The sequence below is a fragment of the Eublepharis macularius genome, chromosome 8, assembly GCF_028583425.1.
Source record: "Eublepharis macularius isolate TG4126 chromosome 8, MPM_Emac_v1.0, whole genome shotgun sequence".
Lineage (NCBI taxonomy): Eukaryota > Metazoa > Chordata > Lepidosauria > Squamata > Eublepharidae > Eublepharis > Eublepharis macularius.
The window spans coordinates 142,748,726-142,769,658 of NC_072797.1; the positions used below are offsets into that span (position 1 = coordinate 142,748,726).

Genomic DNA, 20,933 nt, shown 5'->3' on the forward strand with positions numbered 1-20,933 from the left:
GCTCACCAGATACTAGGGGATGAAAGTCAAGCCGCCTGTAGTCTGTAACTTGTAACCAGTATACGTATCTCGCTGAAATCTTTAATCATTCTTAGGCAAAGAGATGGGATCAAGTCTTTTTGAATTAGAGTAGGAAATTGAATTCCTGACTTGATACGGATATATAAAGCAATTAAATACACCCCTATGCAGGGCTTTTTTTTCTGGGAAAAGAGGTGGTGGAACTCAGGACCGCGCAATGATGTCACTTTAGGTCAGCTGGAACAAGGGGGGAGTTTTTTAAAGTTTAAATCGCCCTTGGCGAAAATGGTCACATGGCTGGTGGCCCCGCCCCCTGATCTCCAGACAGAGGGGAGTTGAAATTGCCCTCCGTGCTGCTCGGCGGTGCAGAGGGCAGTCTAAGCTCCCTTCTGTCTGGAGATCAGGGGGCGGGGCCACCGGCCATGTGACCATTTTCAAGAGGTGCTGGAACTCCGTTCCACTGTGTTCCTGCTGAAAAAAAGCCCTGCCCCTATGAGTTCTGTTGTTGTGCAAAACCGCTTATTTTACTGCATTTATACCTTGGCTTTCTCCACAATGGCTACCCAAAGAAACTTCGATCATTCTCCTTTCCTCGATTTTATCCTCTCTCCTCATCTCCATTTTATCCTAACAACAACCCTGAGAGGTAGATTAGGTTGTGTGTGTGAGCCTGGCCCAGGATCACTAGTGAGCTTCTATGGCAGAGCAAAGATTTGAACCTGGGTCTCCCAGATCATAGTTTAACTACTAGACTACACTCTCACACTTAGACTTGTATATATGTTTAGCTGCCTATGTGGCAGTGTTGAATCTTTGTACTTGACCTATGCAAAGTACTAGCATGTGAGACCATGTGGTTGATAATTGAACTTCATAGAGCTTCCCCACTTACCAGTCTAACACTGGTAAAATTTCAAGAGGCCAGAAAAACTTCTGATTCCTCAACATATACGATACAATTCATTTTATTTACAATGATCTAGGCAGAGCCTATGACCAGTTCTCTAGTAAAATGTGTATCCTAGATCAGAACAGCAGCTTTCCAGCCTGAACTAGATACCTTGCACTGGAAGAAGAGTAAGATTGGTTCAGTTTAGTATTGGATGATTATATGTGATATTATATTCCACATGCTCCAGTATCTTCTCCTTCAAGGACAAATGTGCACAACTCTTCCTATACATTCACACATTGGGGGAAAACATTGTGTGCAGTAGGATCTGCTTAGTATTTTAAGTCTTGGTATTTTAGTATCCTACCCTAATATAAGAGCCTCGTGGCACATAATGGTAAGCTGCAGTACTGCATCCCAAGCTCTTCTCATGACCTGAGTTCGATCCTGGTGGAAGCTGGGTTCAAGGTTGACTCAGCCTTCCATCCTTCCAAGGTCGGTAAAATGAGTACCCAGGTTCTTGGGGGCAAAGTGTAGATGACTGGGGAAGGCAATGGCAAACCACCCCGTAAAAAGTCTGCCAAGAAAACATCGTGGTGAGATGTCCCCCTGTGGATCGGTAATGACTTGGTACTTGCACAGGGGACTACCTTTACCTGCCCTAATATACTTACTGTCGAAATGACTTAATAACAGTGAACCAGAAGAGAGAGGCAGCAATGATCAGTATGCAGTTTGGGCCTTGGCAATGGAGTCTAACCTGTCTGTAGACCAAGCGAAATTTGTTTTTCATTGCAGATATCGATGAGTGTGCGGTGGCGTACAGTCCTTGCAGCCAGTTGTGCCAGAACACAGTTGGATCTTTTTCCTGTGAATGTGTCCCAGGATACCAGCTCTACGATGAAACTGCTTGTCGGGCTGTGGGTAGGTCTCTGACTGTGTCCTGTATGGGCTGCACTTAATTGCAGAAGGAAATCCAGAGCTTCTTTGCAGGGACATATTAGTATCTGCAAGCCGCTTCTGCAGAAGCCAAAGTGGTACTTCAGGTGACAAAAAACTACCTTGACCCCTCATGTTGTAAAATTTATGCTCCTGGAGTTCTAGGCCATTTAATTTTGGAGAACACTTACTGCCCCAGATTACTTAAACACTTAGAGAAACTCTTTTTAGCTCTATGTAGCCACAAATAAGCAAGGTGCTTAAAGTATTTGTGGGTCACCGTTGAGGGGTCATAGCTCAGTTGTGGTGCTTTGCATGAAGAAGGTCCCAGGTTCGATCTCCAGTTTAAAAACTATCCCATGACTGTTTTCATTAAGTGTGTTTTGCCTTGTTGGATGGCATCAGAAGCTAAATCACAAGGGTGCGTGCTGGAGTTGTATACAGATAACAGTTTGTCCTGTTCAGTTACTGGAGAAGGTAAAATATTTTATCTCATGAGAAATAGCCTTCCTAGGAAAGGTTGAAAATCCTTGGCCTTGAAATAAGGAGCTCGTAGTGAAGAATTCAGGCCCAGGAAGATAAACTGCTAATAGGGCAACCTAATCTGTAGACAATAGGGTGGCAAGATGACTGAGAGACCGTCTTACTACTTTAAAGGATCCCTCAAGGCAAAGAGACGGTAGTGCTGTTCTTAATTCTTGGGTATTCTGTCGGTAGTACTGGCTACAGAAGGTTATTTCATGGGTGCCTACTAAAAAAAAAAAGGTGACTGTTCAGCCAAGCTTAGCTCAAGGAGGGACCGTGGCCCAATGGTAGAGCATCTGCTTGGCATGCAGACGATCCCAAGTTCAATCCCCGGCATCTCCAGTTGAAAGGACCAGGTAGCCAGTTTGGTGTAGTGGTTAGGAGTGGCAGGTCTCTAATCTGGACAGCTGGGTTTGAGTCCCCACTTCTCCGCTTGAAGTCAGCTGGGTGACCTTGGGTCAGTCACAGCTTCTCGGAGCTCTCTCAACCCCCCCCCCCCCCGGGTGATTGTCCTGAAGGGTGGTATATAAATTGAATGTTGTCGACTGCAGCGTTGTTAGCAAGTGATGTGAAAGACCTCTCTTTGGCTGTTTTCACACTGCTTAGCAGCCACGGAACATCGCACCGAGCTCCCGGAACGACAGCGTCTTCCTGGCACGATTTCGCACAAGAATGGCAGTTCTCGCTCAAAATTGTGCCCGGAAGACGCTGTCGTTCTGGGAGCTCGGCGCGATGTTCTGTGGCCGCTAAGCAGTGTGAAAACAGCCTTTGAAAAGGCTCAAGTAGAAGGTGGTTGGAAAAAGCCACTGCCGGCGCGAGTGAACACTTACTGACCTTGATCGACTGATGGTCTGATTCAGTGTGTAAGGCGGCTTCCTGTGTTCATAAACGTCCGGTGCCTGTTTGCTGTATATTTATCTGATGCGGAATAGAGATTAATGTGAGAATGTTCTTTCCAGGTAAAGCTACCAGAATTCTTCTGGCTGTCGAGCGTGATCTCGTTCTTTTGGATATGAAAACTCACGACTACAAGGTCCTCCTAGAGACCCGGGCAACACCTCGTTCTGTTGCCTATGACCTGTTAAGGAGTGCTTATTATTGGGTTGATGAAGGGAAAAAGCTGAATGTCTATGTCGTAGGGGGAAATGACGGACTTCTCTACCCAGGTAAGCTCATCGATAATCTACTTGGAGTAACTGCTCCTAAGTTCTGAGCTGAGTACAAACTTCTCCTTTTGTATCTGAAGAGAGATTTGGCTTATGAAAGCTGGAGAATGTTGTGGGTCTTTAAGGTGCTACTGGAGTTTTGTGCAGCAGCCGCTCTGCCTCCTTAGCCTGGAAGTGTTTGGGGGATGGGTATTTATCTACAACTATTTTTTAAAAAAGAAGGCTAGAAATGAAGGCTGAAGGGGAGCGAAATTTGCACTGCAGAACTTAGGTGGAGTAGTAGTGCTTGCTACTCCTGAGCTCCTTGAAAGGGAGGGATAAAATCAAATACAGTGACTTCATGCCCCTGATCTATTAACGCCTTTTTTTGTTAAACTAATTAAATTGACCCTCAGCAAATTAATACAATACTGAAGTGCTTGAAATCTCTGCCAGCGCTTCATAGAGCTAGAATCACCAAAGAACCACCCTCCACCCCTGATCCTATAGAACGTGGGTGCTGCCCGCCTCGTGTGTAGATACACGAATATTTCACGGTGGCTGAAAATCCAGGGAGGGAGGCTAGGTACTTGAGGGGTGCCCTATTGCTGTGGCCTAGAATCTCCCCCACCCCTGAGCTGTGCCCCTCCACACGAGGAAATTCCTGACCCAATATAGCAAAGGTCTTAACTTGTAGCGTGGGTGGTGATAACAGAAAGTCTCCGCGCGGTCTTTTGGACCATTCTTTGGACAGGGCTCAGTGTGACTCAATATGAATTGTGGTAGGGAAGGCAGGACGGCATGAGCTGGTGCTCGGCTCTTGCAGCCCTTATGTGGGGGTCGCCATTTTAATAATAATAATAACATTCGATTTATATACCGCCCTTCAGGACAACTTAATGCCCACTCAGAGCGGTTTACAAAGTGTTATTATTACCCCACAACAATCACCCTGTGAGGTGGGTGGGGCTAAGAGAGCTCAAGAGAACTGTGACTCGCCCAAGGTCACCCAGCTGGCTTTGTGGAGGAGTGGGGAATCAAACCCGGCTCTCCAGATTAGAGTCCCGTGCTCTTAACCACTACACCAAACTTGGGGTCAAGAGGGAATTTCCTCCAGCTCAGATAGGCCAGGGATCCTGGAGGCTTTTTGCCTTCCTCTAGGCATTGAGCAGTACTCACCTGTGGAGTAGGGCAGGCAACTGTGAATTTTCTGCAATGTGCAGGGGGGTTGGACTACATGGCCCTTGGTGTCCCTTCCAGCTCTACGTTTCTAAGGCAAGCTTTGTGTCAACAGTGGGTGGATAGGAAAGTAATACTCTTTCCTATGTTAAATAGGTACAAGGTGAATGAAATGGCAAGCAATACAGGCACAGTTTCAAAACATTTCTCTTCACACACATTTCTCCTCTTAGCTGTATCTTCTTGAGAGACCCTGTTCTGTCATACTGAGGGGCTGTTTAAGAGCAGTTAATTAGGTTCTTAGCAGAGGTCTCTTAAAATAAAGGCCCTACAGGGTCTTCTCTAGTTCACGGTGGGTTCCTGCCAAGTCCCCTGAGAATCCTACATGCAGGTGTTTTGGGCATTGAAGATATTCTGCCTCTGGTGTGGTGTTAGTTCTAGGAATGGCAGTCCATGACGGATAGATCCCCAAACCCCTCACAGCAAGCACTCCAGGGTCTTGGTTGAAAAGGTTTTATTATAGAGATCCATTAAGTTCACGGGTCCTTCAAAGATTACTAGGAATTGGCAGGAATGAGAATACAAGCTAAGACACTTTGATATAAGGAGCAGGATTCCCCCCCCCCCCCCGGGGCAGTTAGCAAAAGGGCGCGAAAGTCCCGATTCTCATGAGAAACACAATAGCTTTGTCTGGCCAGAGGAAGCCAGCAGATTACAAGGAATTCGACTCCCTCTGTCTCTTGCAGAGAGTTACATTTTAGTGCAAGGTCAGTAGCAAGCTGCAGAGATAACAGTCTCAGCATATTAGTACTTTCGTTTTTAGGCAAGCTCAAGATGGCATGAATATATAATGGTCACAGTCCATGAGCATAATAAGAGAGCAAGATAGGCTTCACAGTATGATTAAATCAATACAGGGAACCTATGAATGGCATGGATGAATGGGATGCAGACACGACACACGGCGAGTCCCATTTGGCAATTGCTTAATCCCCTCTTAAAGCCATCATTGCCTCTTCCTGTGGCAGCCTGTGCCGTAAACAGCCTGTAAAATGTTCTTGGATCCTTTTTTGGATCGATCCCGTATTCAGATAGGTAACAGGATTCGCTTAACTCTGTCACTAGATGTCGGTGGTGTCAACAGTATCTCCGTAGACTGGCTTACGGGACAGTTGTACTGGGCCGGCAACTTACCTGATGCCATCTTTGCTGGTTTGAATGATGACAGGGGATACGTGAAGGTCCTAGAGAAGGATGTGGCGCCGGAGCAGCTCACGGTGTTTCCAGAAAAAAGGTAAGGTGACTTAACACTCAAGGAAGGGTCTCTCCGTCGGGCAGATGGCTGGAGCACGAGGTGAGGGAAGAATGCAAGCAAATGGGACCAAACACGGGAGGGAGTGCGCCTTGTGTGGGCACAGCAGTCTGACATCCCTCCCTGGCGGCCCGCCTGCAGTACCATCCAGCAGAGCTTTTCCGTGAAATGGAGAGATTCGGTCTCATGCCCCCGAGGCCGGAGATCTGGAAGCCCTCCAGGCGTGCTGCAACTTGTTTGCGATGCCTTGTGTGGATTTAGTGGCGCTCTCACCTCCCCATTGCAGCCTCGAAGTCACAGCAGTATTGGTTCATTCAATGCTGAGATGCTCGTCTTAGTGGTACAGATTTCTTCCAGTGGGTGTGGGCTGGTGAAGTTGATAAGCTGCTTCACGTACAGCCCAGCAGCTCGAGGCTTGACCTGTAGTGACCGAGAGTACCTGCTTGGGTGGGTCAGGAGGGTCTGGTTGATAATCCACAGTGGCAGGGTGCTTAAGCTCCAGAGACCCTTCCTGAAGGAATACCTGGACCCAAATATTCTAAACAGCTGACAGCCAGAAGTGTGTTATTTTCACTAAGTAAATATAATCACCAGCCACAGCTTGGTATTGCAGCATAGCCAAATTGTGTACCACTTGCTCTGGGAACAAAACTAACAGACATGGCGAGACTGGTCTGCCCCCCCTAAAGCCCTGTGTAAAAGGCAGCTGTCACGTCACTGTATGGGTTTTAAGGTAAAGTTTGTGATGCCACCTGGAAGTAGGAGCTTTAGAAATTTCTTACGTACTTAGGTGGTGCGCTTTACCTGTTTGTCAATAGATCCACAGGAGTTAGCCGTGTTAGTCTGCAGTAGCAAGACAGCAAAGACTCAGAGAGTCCAGTAGCACCTTTAAGACTAACCAACTTTATTGTAGCATAAGCTTTTGAGGGCCACAGCTCCCTTTGTCAGATGCAACTTTATTGTAGCATAAGCTTTTGAGGGCCACAGCTCCCTTTGTCAGATGCAAGTTGGTTAGCCCTAAAGGTGCTACTGGACTCTTTGCTTATTTGACAGTGATGACTACAACTCCCAGTAGTAAGGATACATCAACAGGGTGACTATATACAATTGCAGACTTAATTATTCTTTGGACTGCTAAATGTGTCTCGATAGCTGTGCAGTGTATTGTGGCATTCTGACTTACATCTTTACTGCAGGTACATGTATTGGGTGAATCGAGGCACAAAAGGCAGAACTTCAATCGAAGGTGCAGGGATGGATGGCTCAGACAGACACGTGCTTGCTGTCGTGACCAAAGAAGAGCCTGTGGGGTTGACTGTTGACCACATAACTGGCAGGCTGTACTGGATCAGTGAGTATAAAGAGGTACAGAATTCACACAACCATTCACATTTAAGAAGAGTGGCTGGATGTATTGGCTTATGGCGTGTTGGAATAGCATCTCTGTTGGTGGGCTAGATAGACAAGTGGTCAGTTCTGTTCTAGAGTACATATTAACAGTTTGAATTCTGCAAGGACAAATATTTTTGGCGGCTGCAGGAGACATCACTTGATACGTACCACATGCAAAAGCACTTGTACCACAAGAGTGTGCCTGCTCCTGGTCTAGCTGCTTCATTTATTGGTGTACAATTAGCTTGCACAAGATACAGAGAAAAGGAGAAGGAAGGGGTTAAGTTTAGGCATTGCTAAATGTTACTTGCTGCTAAAAACAGCAACTCTGTGTAGCGCTACTCCACTCTGTGACTATATTGTGTGCTTCAGGAATGAAACACTAGGTCATTGGCTCAGGTCAGAACACCTGTGGCTATTCTGAGGACTGTTCCCCACTGTGGCACCTGCCCCATGTTTTGGAAAGTTAAGCAAGGCACAGGGGGGCTTGCAATTGGCAGCTGGTTCCCACTTTGGAACAGCTGCCATGGTAGGAATAACAACAGCAACTGCACTTGCATACTGCTCTTCTAGACAGATTGGTGCCACACCTAGAATGGTGAACAAGTTACTGTTATTATCCCCACAATACAGCTGGGGAGCTGGGGCTGAGGGGGGTGGCTGACCCAAGGCCACCTGCTGAGCTCATGGCAGAAGTGGGATTCCAACCAGCAGACTGCTGATTCACAGCCCAACCACGTAACCGCTGTGCTGCAGCAGCTCCCCTGAGGTATAGGCCTCATGCCAGAGATGGAAGTAAATGTGGCATTTTTGGTTGATGATTACAAATGTGGCTATCCACAGGCCGCTGCATTAGATAAGAGAAAGGTAATCGGCTATAGTATTGCTGTGTCAAGCTGCAGAGCCGTGTTTGGCAGTGCAGCGTGGGATGACTGCTCTCCTGCCACACTGGACAAAGCCCTTTATGCCCTCAGTGCATGCATTTCTGCAGAACCAACGAAGCAGCAACCTCTGGCCCCCAAACTAGTAACAGCAAATACTGTTACACAACGTAGACCTAAGGGGTCTCCAGTCCTCAGGTTGCATGGGGGGGCTGCCTGCAAACAACTCTAGAAACGTTATTCTAGAAAAATATTTCTTTATAAAGAATGGGACAAAAGTATCTGAAATATATCCGCTTAAAGATGAGCAGGGAAGTCTCACACAGCAGAACAAACTTGTTAAAAGTTCTTGGGAGGGTTGGTTGTTGCTTTCTACTTTTGAAGGTACGAATAGCTTGTTAAAGCAGTGCCAACAATGCTTTAACAGCCACGGCTGAGAATTGGCCTAAGTCAGGAAGTGACACCAAGGTGGGAAGGGAGCTTATGGGCGAAGCGCTTACCCCTCTCCACGTGTACCCACAAAGAACCCTGCTTAGAACTCAAAATGTTGTGGTGGCATAGTGGTTAAATGGCTGGGCTCTGAGCCAGCGCTGTACTGGTCCGGCTCCCACTATTGCCATGAATTCTGCAGGTGGCCTTGGGTCAGCCACTCCGCTCAGGCCCAGCCATTGGGGATGGGGATCATAACAACCCTGACTTGGTCAGCAGGGTGGGCTCTGAGGAGGAGCAGGCAAGAGAGCTGCTGGAGCGCTGAGTGGTTTTTTGTTACCTTTCTTAACAGTAGTATGGGAGCAGTATGGGGAGAATTTGCTGAGATTACTGTGTGGGAGGACAGTGTTTGGGGGTGTGGGAGTGTGTGTAGACTGCTGGAGAGGGGTGCGTGTTTTGAGTATGTGTTGTTTCTGTTTGTCGCTTTTGTAGTTAATTGTAGAAGGTGATTGATGCAAATTGGGGAGGGTTTATTTTGCTTGGTTGGGGCTGGCTGCTGGCCCTTTCCTCTGCTGGGTGAGCCTTGAGTTGAATTAGGCTCCTCTTTGCCAGAGGTGCAAGCCAGAGGGCGGAAGCACAAGGGCTCTTAATCTGAAGGCCCTCTAAGAAGCTGAGTAGCTCTTACGTCTTATACTCAGGGCTTTTTTTCAGGGGGAACGCAGTGGAACAGAATTCCAGAACCTCTTGAAAATGGTCACATGGCCGGTGGCCCCGCCCCCCTGATCTCAAGACAGAGGAGTTGAGATTGCCCTACGCGCTGCTCCAGCGGCGCGGAGGGGAATTTCAACTCTCCTCTGTCTGGAGATCAGGGGGCGGGGCCACCGGCCATGTGACCATTTTCTCCAAGGGCAACCCACTGAGTTCCACCACCTTTTCCCCCAGGAAAAAAAGCCCTGCTTATATGTGTTAAGCTTTTTAGCTTCTGCAAGCCTTTCACAAGTGAGGCAGTTGGGCAGGGGAGTTACCAGGGAGTACAAGAAAAACGGAACCGCTTTGCAATGGATTGCAGCAGCATGGCTGGTGAGAGCGCTGAGGAAGGGACATGCAAAGCCTGTGGCATGTTCGTATTCTTACCTGAGGGCAACAGCAGTTAGACTTGCAGCAAGTGCAAGTTGGAAGCTCTTCTGGAAGGGAAGATGCAGAGACTGGAGGCACGCTTGTCCGCCCTCCATTTTATAAGGGAAGGCGAAGAGTTCATGGGCAGGACACATGAAGCGCAGTCCCCATGGCTTGCGCTCCCATGGCGAAGCTCTTCTATTGAGAAATGGTTCGCACCTCACAGGGGTAGGAAAAAATGGGTTTGTTGTGAGCCTTGCAAACCTGGTTATGGGGAAGAGAGACAAAAATTCAGAGCCTATAACTGGAGATGACAGCACTAAAGATTTGCAGGGAGTGGCACCTATGCTAGGAAGCATCAACTTGCAGGTAAGTACAAGGGCGTGGCAGGCCCACTGCAGGGACAGAGAGAAGTGAGATTGTAACTGGCAGTGAAGAGAGGGCGGAACTGCTTAGTTCCCACTTTTCCTCAGTCTTCTCCTACGAGGGAGACAGTGCTCAACATGGCGATAACAGAACATATGAAGGGGGAAGGGAATTATAGCCTAGGATCGACATAGGGGGTAGTACATAAACACCTGGTTCCTTTAAATGGAACTAAGTCCTCAGGGCCAGGTGAATTTTACCCAAGGGTACTAAAAGAACCCACAGATGTAATTTCTGAGCTTCTGTCCATCATTTTTAAGAATTCTAGGAGAATAGCGAACGTGCCAGAATATTGGAAGTGGGCAAATGTTGTCCCCATCTTCAAGATTGGGGAAAAAGGAGGATCTGGGTAACTACTGACCCATCAGCTTAACATGTATACCTGGAAAAGTTTTAGAACGTGAGCATTTAGAAAGGAAGGCTGTGATTACTAAGAGCCTGCATGGGTTCCTCAAGAACAAGTCATGTCAGACTAACCTGATCTCTTTTTTTTTGTGAGAAAGTTACTACCTTGCTGGATGAGGGGAATGCTGTAGACATAGTATTATCTCGATTTCAGTGAGGCTTTTGATAAGGTTCCGCATAATATCCTTGTTGACAAGTTGGTAAAATGTTGTTGGGATCCTATTACTGTTAGGTGGATCTGTAATTGGTTGCCAGATCGCACCCAAAGAGTGCTAGTTAATGGTTCCTCATCCTCTTGGAAAAGAGTGACAAGTGGAGTTCCTCAAGGATCAGTCCTGGGGCCTGTTCTGTTCAACATTTTTAAATGGATGAAGGAATAGAGGGAATGCTCATTAAATTTGCAGATGATACTAAATTGGGAGGGGCAGCAAATATGGTAGAAGACAGAGTCAGGATACAGGATGGTCTTAACAAGCTGGAAAATGGGACTAAAACATAAATGAGTTTCAACAGAGATAAATGTAAAGTAGGAAGAATCAAATGCTTAATTATAGGATTGGGAAGACTTGTCTTGGTAGTAGTATGTATGAAGAGAAACATACACTGAACATGAGTCAGCAATGTGATGTGATAGCTAAAAAGGCAAAGGCGGTTTTGGGCTGTATCAACAGAAGCATAACGTCCAGATCATGAGAAGCGATGGCAAGGCTCTACTCTGCTCTGGTTAGACCCCACCTGGAGAATTGTGTTCAGTTTTGGGCACCACAATTTAAGAAGGATATAAAAAGGAAATTTCTAAGGTATATAAAGTGCTGCTGAAATGGTATACTGAAGATGAGACAGTTAAAGTGCAAATGGTGAAGTGGGCTATTAATTTTAACAAAGAAATAACAATGGAGGCGTGGGAATACTTGTGGAAAAATACACTGAAAATTACAACATGTACCAATATTAAAGAGAATGTCCATAAAATGATTTATCGTTGGTACTTGACACCAAAGAAAATTGCGCTAGGGAACTTGAATATGTCTAATAAATGCTGGAAATGCAAGAAACATGAAGGATCTTTGTATCACATGTGGTGGACTTGTGAGGTAGCTAGGAAGTACTGGGGGGAAATAATAAAAGAGATAAGTGAGATTTTACAATTTCAAATAAATAAGAACCCAGAACTCCTGCTGCTGAACTTGGGAATGGAGAACATTCCAGCCCAATATAGAACATTGCTATTTTACATGACAGCAGCGGCCAGACTTTTGTATGCGCAAAAATGGAAAGTGCAAGAAGTGCCAACTATTGAGGACTGGATTTACAAATTGCTGTACATGGCGGAAATGGACAAAATGACAAGAAAATTGAGAGACCTTGATCCAGGACAGTTTAACATGGACTGGGAGAAGCTGAAACAATATTTGGTGAAAAAATGGGAGGTGGGAGGAGAACTGTGGCAGTTTGAAAACTACTGAAATGCAATAAAACAAGAGGGGGGTGACTTTACCGGGGAGCGGGGAGCTAAATGAGAATTTCTAGGCAACTATCCTAGTGGATTACTATATTAAGTAGTAATTTCATTTTTGACAGATAATTGTATAACGGAGAAAATATATAATCAAAATAGAACAAATATAAGTATATAGAAGTTAAGTTAAATTGATTAACTTATGCTGAAGGTATATGGTGTTTATAGTCATATTAAGAATTTGGGTTAAACTGATCAATTATTATTGATAGATAGCTATATAATGGAGAAATTACATAAATAATATAGAGTATAAGTTAAATGGATACCAGTAAAGATGATATGCCAGAAATGTAATAGTTAGTTGATATAGTGAAGCCTAGAAGAGAGTGAAAGTATATATACAAGGGATAAAATAAGTTAGATATGAGTAGGGGGAAATGGATAAGGGGTTGGAAAACTGTTGGAAGTCAACAAAAAGGGGGGGAAAGGGAGGGGTTAGAACAAAGATAGGTAAAGGAAATTGATTGTATGAAGTATGAAATATAACGATGTCTAATCCAATAAAAAAATTTTCAAAAAAAAAATTTAAGAAGGATATAGACAAGCTGGAATGTGTCCAGAGGAGGGCAGCGAATATGGGGAGGGGTCTGGAGACCAAGTCCCCTGAGGAAAGGTTGAAGGAGCTCGGAATGTTTAGCCTCGACAGGAGATGACTGAGAGGTGATACGATAACCATCTTCAAGTACTTGAAGGGCTGTCATTTATAGAGGATGGCACAGAGTTGTTTTCCGCTGCCCCAGAAGGTCAGACCAGAACCAATGGCTTGAAATTAAATCAAAAGAGTTTTCAGCTAAACATTAGGAAGAACTTCCTGACAGAGCGGTCCCTCAGTGGAACAGGCCTCCTCGGGAGGTGGTGGGCTCTCCTTCTCTGGAGGTTTTTAAGCAGAGGCTAGGTGGCCACCTGACAGCAATGCTGATTCTGTGAACCTGGGCAGATCACGAGGGGGAGGGCAGGAAGGGTCACATCGGGGCTTAGTTCTCGTGGCCCCTTCTTACACGCCAATTGCCATTTTGGGGTCAGGAAGCAATTTTCTCCAGGCCAGTTGGGCCAGGGATCCTGGAGGCTTTTTGCCAACTTCTGGGCATGGATCAGGGTCCCTGGGGGTGGAGGAGTGGCAATTGTGATTTCCTGCATTGTGCAGGGGGTTGGATTGGATGGCCCTTGGTGTCCCTTCCAACTCTATGATTCTGTGGTTCTGTAGTGCCATGAACTCTGCAGGTGGCCTTGGATCAGCTGCTCCTTGAGGGCCAAGCTAGAAGTGACGAATGACACATGAATGGCAAGTGAACAGACTCACATGTATTCCTCCCTGTTCACTTGCTCTCCACTTGCCCTCCGCTCAATCAGCAAGTGAAGCGCAAGTGAACAGGGAGGAGGACACGTGAGTCTGTCCACTTGCCATTCAAGGGTCATTTGTTGCTTCTAGCTTGGCCCTCAGCCCCAGCACCCAAGCTGCCTTGTGGGGATCATAATAACACTGACTTTGTTCACTGCTTTGAGTGTAGCACTAATCTGTCCCGAAGAGCCGTATATAAGCACAAGGCTGCTATTATTATATTATACATATATGGAAAACAAAGCGTAATTTCCCTTACTGAACTGAGTTCTCCATCTTCTGGGTGCAGTCAACAAACCACAAGTAATGGAAGGCACTAAGTTGCTGCCTGAGATATTTATTTACTGATGGCCAGGGCTTTTTTTCTGGGAAAAGCGGTGGTGGAACTCAGTCGGTTGCACTCGGAGAAAATGGCCACATGGCCGGTGGCCCCGCCCCCTGATCTCCAGACAGAGGGGAGTTGAGATGGCCCTCCGCACCATGGCACAGAGGGCAATCTCAACTCCCCTCTGTCTGGAGATCAGGGGGCGGGGCCACCGGCCATGTGGCCGTTTTCAAGAGGTTCCGGAACGCCGTTTCCCCGCGTCCCTGCTGAAAAAAAGCCCTGCTGATGGCATTCTAGCTCTAGCAGGGTGGCTCTTCATGGTTGTTTTGTGTAGTCCATAGAATCCGTGAAAGTGGATGGCTCAGGAAGACACACCTTCCCGGATAGGCTGAGTGGTCGGAACCCGCATAGCCTCGCTGTCTTTGAGAACGCTTTCTTCTGGGCGGACAGCGGGCACCTGCTGTCTGCCTCCCGTACCTCAAAAGGTTTCCGTGCGCTGCTCAACTCTACGATCTCTTCCTTCACTGTGGTTCATGAAGTACTGCAACCTCCAAGTAAGTAAAGCATTCCTTGGCTTGGCTGTTAGCGGCCCAAAGAGAGAATGGAAATAAAACCCTACGAAAGCCAGCATCAGAAGCACGGCGGTGCTGCTTATAAATGCGTATCACGCAGGCAGGGACATCTTGCAGCTACTGTTCACATTCCTCTAGCTCCCCTGGAAAGGTGCTGTCATTTTTGGTGCTGGGCAAGGGCAAAATTCACCTTGGTGGCCAAAGCACTGCTTGATGGCACTCAAGAAGGATGGAGATTGCCCCCAGTGCAGCTGGACTTTGCTTCCTTTTCTCAGGCATGCAGCTGCCCTCTGCCAAAACAGCGTTGCAGTCCTGTGTTGGTTCTGTACAGAAACTCTGCCTTCTGCTTCCCCCTCCCAAACTGCAGCAGGTTTTTGGAGGGGGGGGGGAGATTAGGCTTCCACACGATATTGTCATGCGGTCCAACTTCCAGGTTCCCCCGATTCCTCTGTGTAGCTCCTCAGACCTGTTTTTGGTGCGATCTTTTTATGAAAGATCATACTCAGAGCAGGCTTGGGGTGTGAAGCTGCTGGTTTCTGCACTTCCCCCAATTTGCCACTTCCCCACTCGCTGCTGGCGTGCTTCTTGCCTGCTGTTACCAGTAGCAGGAAATCACGATGGCTATCACAATAAACCTGTCGTTTTTTAAAAAAAATATATAAAAAGCAGTCTAGGGACAATCGGATACTATAGGGTGCTCTGCCCACGTGGAAGCTCCGTTGTGAATGCGTCTGCGCTTGCAGAGGCCATGAGAACACGACGGGGAATTGTGTCTGTGTGTCCATCCCGGAACACTCGAGTGAACTTCCAAAAGACCTTCCTGCGTGCCTTGATGTGTTACTCCAGTTCTGATCCGGAGCAGCTGGCGTGCAAATAATATTCCTGCATGTAGTCTGGCCTGTGTACCCTTAGCTGTAAATTTTCTGTACCGAAACTGGAATTGCTTTGTAAATTCATATATTCAGCATAAGTCTGTGTCTGCTGGTGACAAAATACAGTGAACAGATTAGGGCACCGAAGCCCTTTAGTTGCAGGTCCTGTGAGTTCTAAAGCCAGGTGTTGCTCATATGCGTTAACGGCTACAGAACAAAAGCTTTGAGGGCCATGATCCTCATTTAATCCTGTCCCTCTTGAGGTGCTGGGCTCAGCTGATAGATACAACCAAGGGTCATTTCGTAGAAAAAGAGCTGGAGGAACTCATTAGCATATGCCACACCCCTTGACATCACCAGAAATGTGTCATTAGCACAACTGATTTGCATATGCCACACCTCCAGACATCACCTATCCTGGCTGTCTTGGATCCAATCCTGGCCATTCAGGGGTCCAAAATGGTCAGGATCAGGCTGCTGCTGAGCAGGAGAGTGATCCACCACCCGTCAGAGGCCCGAGCCAGGCCATTTCGGCCCCAATCCAGGACAAAACGGGCCTAAAATGGCTGAGAGTCAGGTGGGCAGAGCCACCTGACATTTGACCTCTTTGGGGAACTGCCGGAACTGCGTTCCTGTGCATTCCCTCTTGAAATGAGCCCTGGATACAACAGTTTCTGCAATTTATTTATTTTTTATTTATCTCCTTTATAGTCTGCCTTTTTCACTGAGACTCAAGGCGGATCACATAGTGCGAGATTAGTACAATCAGTATCAAAGACACTTCCATACAGTGTTAAGGACATTTCCATAAACAATGCCATAGGGCATAAATACAAGTTTACGAAGATATAGCATTAGCAAAAATCGAATACAGAGTTGAAGAAATGCTGAAACAGAACATAAGTAATTCTAGGAGTGACATTAGACAACATGAAGCTCAGGTAGCTCATAGGAGCACATATTTAAAGCAACAGATGGTACGTAAGGCAACGTAGTGGTGAAATCTACGGTCCCTGACTCATTAGCGAAGTATCTGAGACCCCCTCCCTACAGTACCTGCCCTCCTGTCCGTGTAAAAAAAAATCATTTTTGAATAATGTGGTTTTGCATTTTTGTAGAAAGCCAGGAGAGTGGAGGCTGGTGTAGATCTAGCACATTAACTGCTAACCTGTCTTGGTCACCAGGTAATGCAACTCCATGCGCTCCTGGGTTGTGCAGCCACATCTGCCTCTTGTCGCCAGTTCGTCCCAAGGGCTACAGGTGTGCCTGTCCAGAGGGCAGCTTCCTCCTTCCTTCTGGAAAATGTGCAGGTAGGCTTTGTATATACAAGCTTGGGGTGAAACAAATGGAAACATTTCATGAGAAACACAGTGGGGATGCTTGAACACACCTGTTTCAAATAAGCTGGCATGGTATTGTGTCCCAAGTAGAAGAGTGCCACTCTATCCTACAGTGTACCAGTCTCAACAGTAAGCTAGGATGGACAGCATTTCATTTACAGCTGAGCTCTTTAAACTGACCTTCCATTAGTTTATTAGGAAATGGTGTTGTTGTGAATGGCACTACTGAGAAAATGATTTTCATTGTATTCTACTGTCTTTTGCTGGAAACCTTGGATTTCTAACTGGAAGTTTGTAAACTAAAGGCAAAAGCGTCTGATCTTTCCCACAGAGCTGGAGGTGTTGTATGCAACTACTAACAAGATCTACTTGCTCCAAGTTAGCCCCAAGAAAATGGTGCTGCAGTATAAATTGGTGCAGGAATGGCCAGAAAACATCTACTTGCAGGACATGGACTGGAAAAGGGACTTAATCTATTGGACGGATGGCAAAGGACAGCTGATGCGCTTCCATAAGGAGACCAGAACCAACATCATGATCCCTACTAATTCACCAGGTGACCATGAGTGCTGTGCTGGGATAGGCTGCTGTACAAGTAAGGGAGCGTAAACATGCACTAGTCCCTTGTTTGGGCAGAAGGTGTTAGCAGGGCTGCCGACTGAAGGGACCCGAATATCCAGTGGTTCTGCTCTAGTTTGACTTTCAGTGGCTGAAGGATGCACCCGACAGCTCCTCATTGTTCAGAGATGCAGTAGGCACTGCTTGTTCATCTTCGTTCTTCTGTGCCTCCACACATGGGGGGGGACTGCGCAGGCGCAGGCCAGCCGCCGGAGAATTTTCTAGAGCTTCCATGGCTCCGAAGGGGCCGTTTGTCGCGCGCCTCAGCGACCGTTTTCCCGCCCAAACGGTCACGTGATCCTCCAGCGACCAACGGCCCCTTCCCTCAGTTCTCTTCTTGCCGCCGCTTGGAGAGAACGTGAGCTTCGTTGCTCTGTGCTTTTGTGCTTCGTGCTTTATTCTGACTGATTGCTTGGCTTTTGACTTCGGACTTCGTGACCTCGACTATTCTTCGGATCTCGTTTTGGACTTTGTTGTGGACTCGGTAATTTGACTCGGACTGTTTTTGACCTTCCTTTCGCGTGCCCCTGAAGATGGCCTCTAAGGCTCTCTTCAAGCATTGCCTGCAATGCCACACAAAAATGGCCAAGACCGATGGCCATGAACTGTGCCTGTTCTGTTTGGGGGAGACCCATAATGTGACGGCCTGTAAAATTTGCCAGGGCTTCACCAGCAAGGCCCGGCAGGAGCGCAAGGCCCGACTAAACTCCTCCCTGTGGCAGAAGGTCATGTCCGGAGGCGCTCCGTTGCCCTCTTCCAAGGCCGGCCCAAGCCCCTCTGCCGAACGGCATTCGAGAGCTGGCTCAGTGGCCTCCGCGAGGTCGGGGTCGAAACCGCGTCCCCCGAGTGCCTCGGCGTCGAGAGCGGCCTCTCCAGCGCAGGGACCGGTGCGGCCGCCCCGTAGCGCGTCATCTACCAGGTCGGATCCGAGACCAGCTTCGGAACCGAGGATCCTGGTACCGAGTCCCCGGTCGGAACCGACGACCGGATCGGTTCCGATGAAGCCTAAGAGGTCGAAGCCGAGGTCCCCTTCGAAGGCGAGGAGCGCGTCGGTCCCGAGGTCTTCTTCGGAACCATCAAAGAAGAAGAAGAAGACCAAGCATCACCGGTCGCCGCGTCCCGCTCCTCAGGAGGAGGTCATCGTGCTTCCTCACACGCCTTCCCCTCATCTGGGCTCCCCGGAGCCAGAGGACATCTCCGTGTCGGTGCCGGATCCGATGGCCTTCGAGACGGTGCCCGCAGAGTTCTCGTCGGGGCCGGAGCCGAGCCCGCGCCGTCGGAGCCGACCATCGCTTCCCCTTCGGTCGCCGAGGCTGGAACCGAGCCCGTCTCCTCGTCGGAGCCGTCCGTCGCCTGTCCGTCCGTCTCCACCTCCGGTCGGTCGTGAACGGCATGGTTCCGGGGACAGTGTTCGATCAGTCCGGTCCACTGCGTCCCAGCATCGACAGGCTTCCTACCTCCCCTCGCCATACCGTTGCCAGTGGGAAGGGGCACCTGCAGGCTTCTCCATGTCGGAACCGAGGCCTTCGACGTCGAGGTCGGCGTGGGCTCCCCCTCCGCTCCAGGTTCCGGAATCCCAGCTCGGTTCCGATGAGGAGGATGTGGAGAGCTTTGGCGGCTACCAGTCGGAGTCCTGGTCCGAACCATCGCCACCTGAGGAGCTAGTGCCATCTGCGGACTCCCCATTCGAGGACCTCCGCATCTACGCCGACCAGATGGCAAGGATGGCCAAGGCTCTCGAGATGGACATCTCTTCAGCAGCCCCAAAGACCAAGGACAAGCTCCTCAAACGTATTTACGGGGATAATCCGGCGTACGTTGGCTTCCCCATGCTTGAGGGTATTGAGGAGATTGTGGAGAAGGTGTGGCAGGTGCCCTGTGATCAACCACCAACATCCAAGCGCATCGAGCAGCTTTACAAGATCAAGCAGGGCACCTGGCCGGCGTTGGTGAAGCACCCTCCACCTTCCTCCTTGGTCACAGAGGAGTTCAACCCCCGACGGTCGGGTCACTCCTCGGTGCCTGCGGATAAAGAGGGCAAGAAGCTTGATGCCATGGGCAGGCGCCAGTACATCGTCGCTTCGCTGGGTCTGAGGATTGCCAACTACCAGACCATCATGGCAGGGTACCAGCTGTACCTCTGGGAGAAGTTGGCATCCTATACCCGGGACCTCCCTCCTGAGCAGAAGGCTGTGGTGTCCCTGCTGCAGACGGAGGCTGTCCGGCTGTCTAAGCAGCAGATGAATGCCGGGAGCCACGCTGCTGACACTGCTGCTCGGGGGATGGTTTCGGCGGTGGTCCTCAGGCGCCACTCCTGGTTGCGGTCTACGGCCCTGTCCCAGGAGGTGCGTTCCAGGGTGGAGAGCATGCCCTTTGAAGGGGACTCGCTGTTCTCCAAATCGACCGACGAGACCCTGAAGAAGAAAAAAGAGGACAGGCAGACGGCACGGTCCTTGGGTCTGGCTCCAGCAGACAAGCCCTCCTCCAGGTCACGGTACGCTCCCCGGTCCGGCCCTTACCACTACCAGGGCAGGTACCAACATCAGCGGCCGGGCTACCAACCGTATCCTGCCTACCAGCAGCGGCCATACCCTCCCGCACAACAGCAGAGGAGGCGTCGGCCCTTCAAGCCTCGCCCGTCACAACAACAACAACCGGCCCAGCAGAGAGATCAGCAGGGCACCGGGAGGCAGTACTGATGGGTCACGCCAGCCGTATCCCCGAACTTTTCGGACAGACTGAGTCCACTCCTCTCTGAGTGGGAGTCAATAACATCTGACTCATGGGTCTTAACGATTGTTGAACTGGGATACGGGCTGGAGTTCGTTGAGCTGCCTAGATGCAGTTCACCCCTGACAGCTGTCAATAACACTATGGCCGAGCTGGATGCGGAGATCGTGTCGCTCTTGGCCAAGGGTGCTGTGGAAGAATTGCCCTATGAGGACTCTGTAAAGGGTTTCTTCTCTAGGTTCTTCCTGGTCCCTAAGAAGGATGGGGGCTTACGTCCCATTTTAGATCTGAGGGGCCTTAATGCCTTCCTCAAGGTGACCAAATTCAAAATGGTTACGTTGGCGGCTGTGATCGCCTTGCTGAAACAGGGAGATTGGTTTGCGGTTCTTGACTTAAAAGACGCATACTTTCACGTGGGCATACGGAAGGAGCACAGGAAATACCTGAGCTTTGTTTACCGGCAAAGGGTTTTCCGGTATAAGGTGCTCCCCTTTGGCCTGTCCACTGCCCCACGAGTGTTCACTAAATGTGTGGCCCCTGTGGTTTCCTTCCTACGGGAAGAAGGCTGTACCATCTTTCCGTACCTCGATGACTGGCTCATCGTGGCTGAATCGGAGTCTAGGCTGGTGCAGGACATTGGCTTGGTACTTAGCACTTGCCAACGCCTGGGGCTCCTGGTGAACTTGGAGAAATCCAAGCTGGTGCCCAACTGCAAGGTGTCCTACATTGGTGCACTATTAGACTCTGTGGAGGGTAAGGCCCTGCTCCCCTTGGAGAGGGCTCGGTCCCTAAGGGGTCTAGTGTCCATGTTTAAAAGGAACCGGTTCCAGTCTGTGCGCACTATCCAGTGCTTACTAGGGCATATGGCAGCGGCCACCTCTGTGGTGCCTTTCGCTAGGCTGCGTATGCGCCCTCTCCAGAACTGGTTTGTGCGGAGGTACGATGCTCTACTG

The 20,933-nt window shown here is 48.7% G+C and overlaps 1 protein-coding gene across 3 annotated transcripts in view; it reads left to right on the forward strand.

Annotated features, from left to right (window-relative positions):
* Positions 1–20,933, forward strand: part of LOC129334545 (low-density lipoprotein receptor-related protein 2-like) — a 66,847-nt gene that overhangs the window by 7,054 nt on the left and 38,860 nt on the right. For 2 of the 3 annotated variants that reach the window (XM_054986709.1, XM_054986707.1), the window contains 7 exons: positions 1,712–1,837; positions 3,337–3,543; positions 5,827–5,995; positions 7,210–7,378; positions 14,183–14,402; positions 16,477–16,602; positions 16,964–17,188. In XM_054986709.1, coding sequence (XP_054842684.1) covers positions 1,712–1,837; positions 3,337–3,543; positions 5,827–5,995; positions 7,210–7,378; positions 14,183–14,402; positions 16,477–16,602; positions 16,964–17,188 — 1,242 coding nt within the window. The remainder of the gene's footprint in view (positions 1–1,711; positions 1,838–3,336; positions 3,544–5,826; positions 5,996–7,209; positions 7,379–14,182; positions 14,403–16,476; positions 16,603–16,963; positions 17,189–20,933) is intronic. The other variant, XM_054986708.1, reaches the window with a different exon arrangement.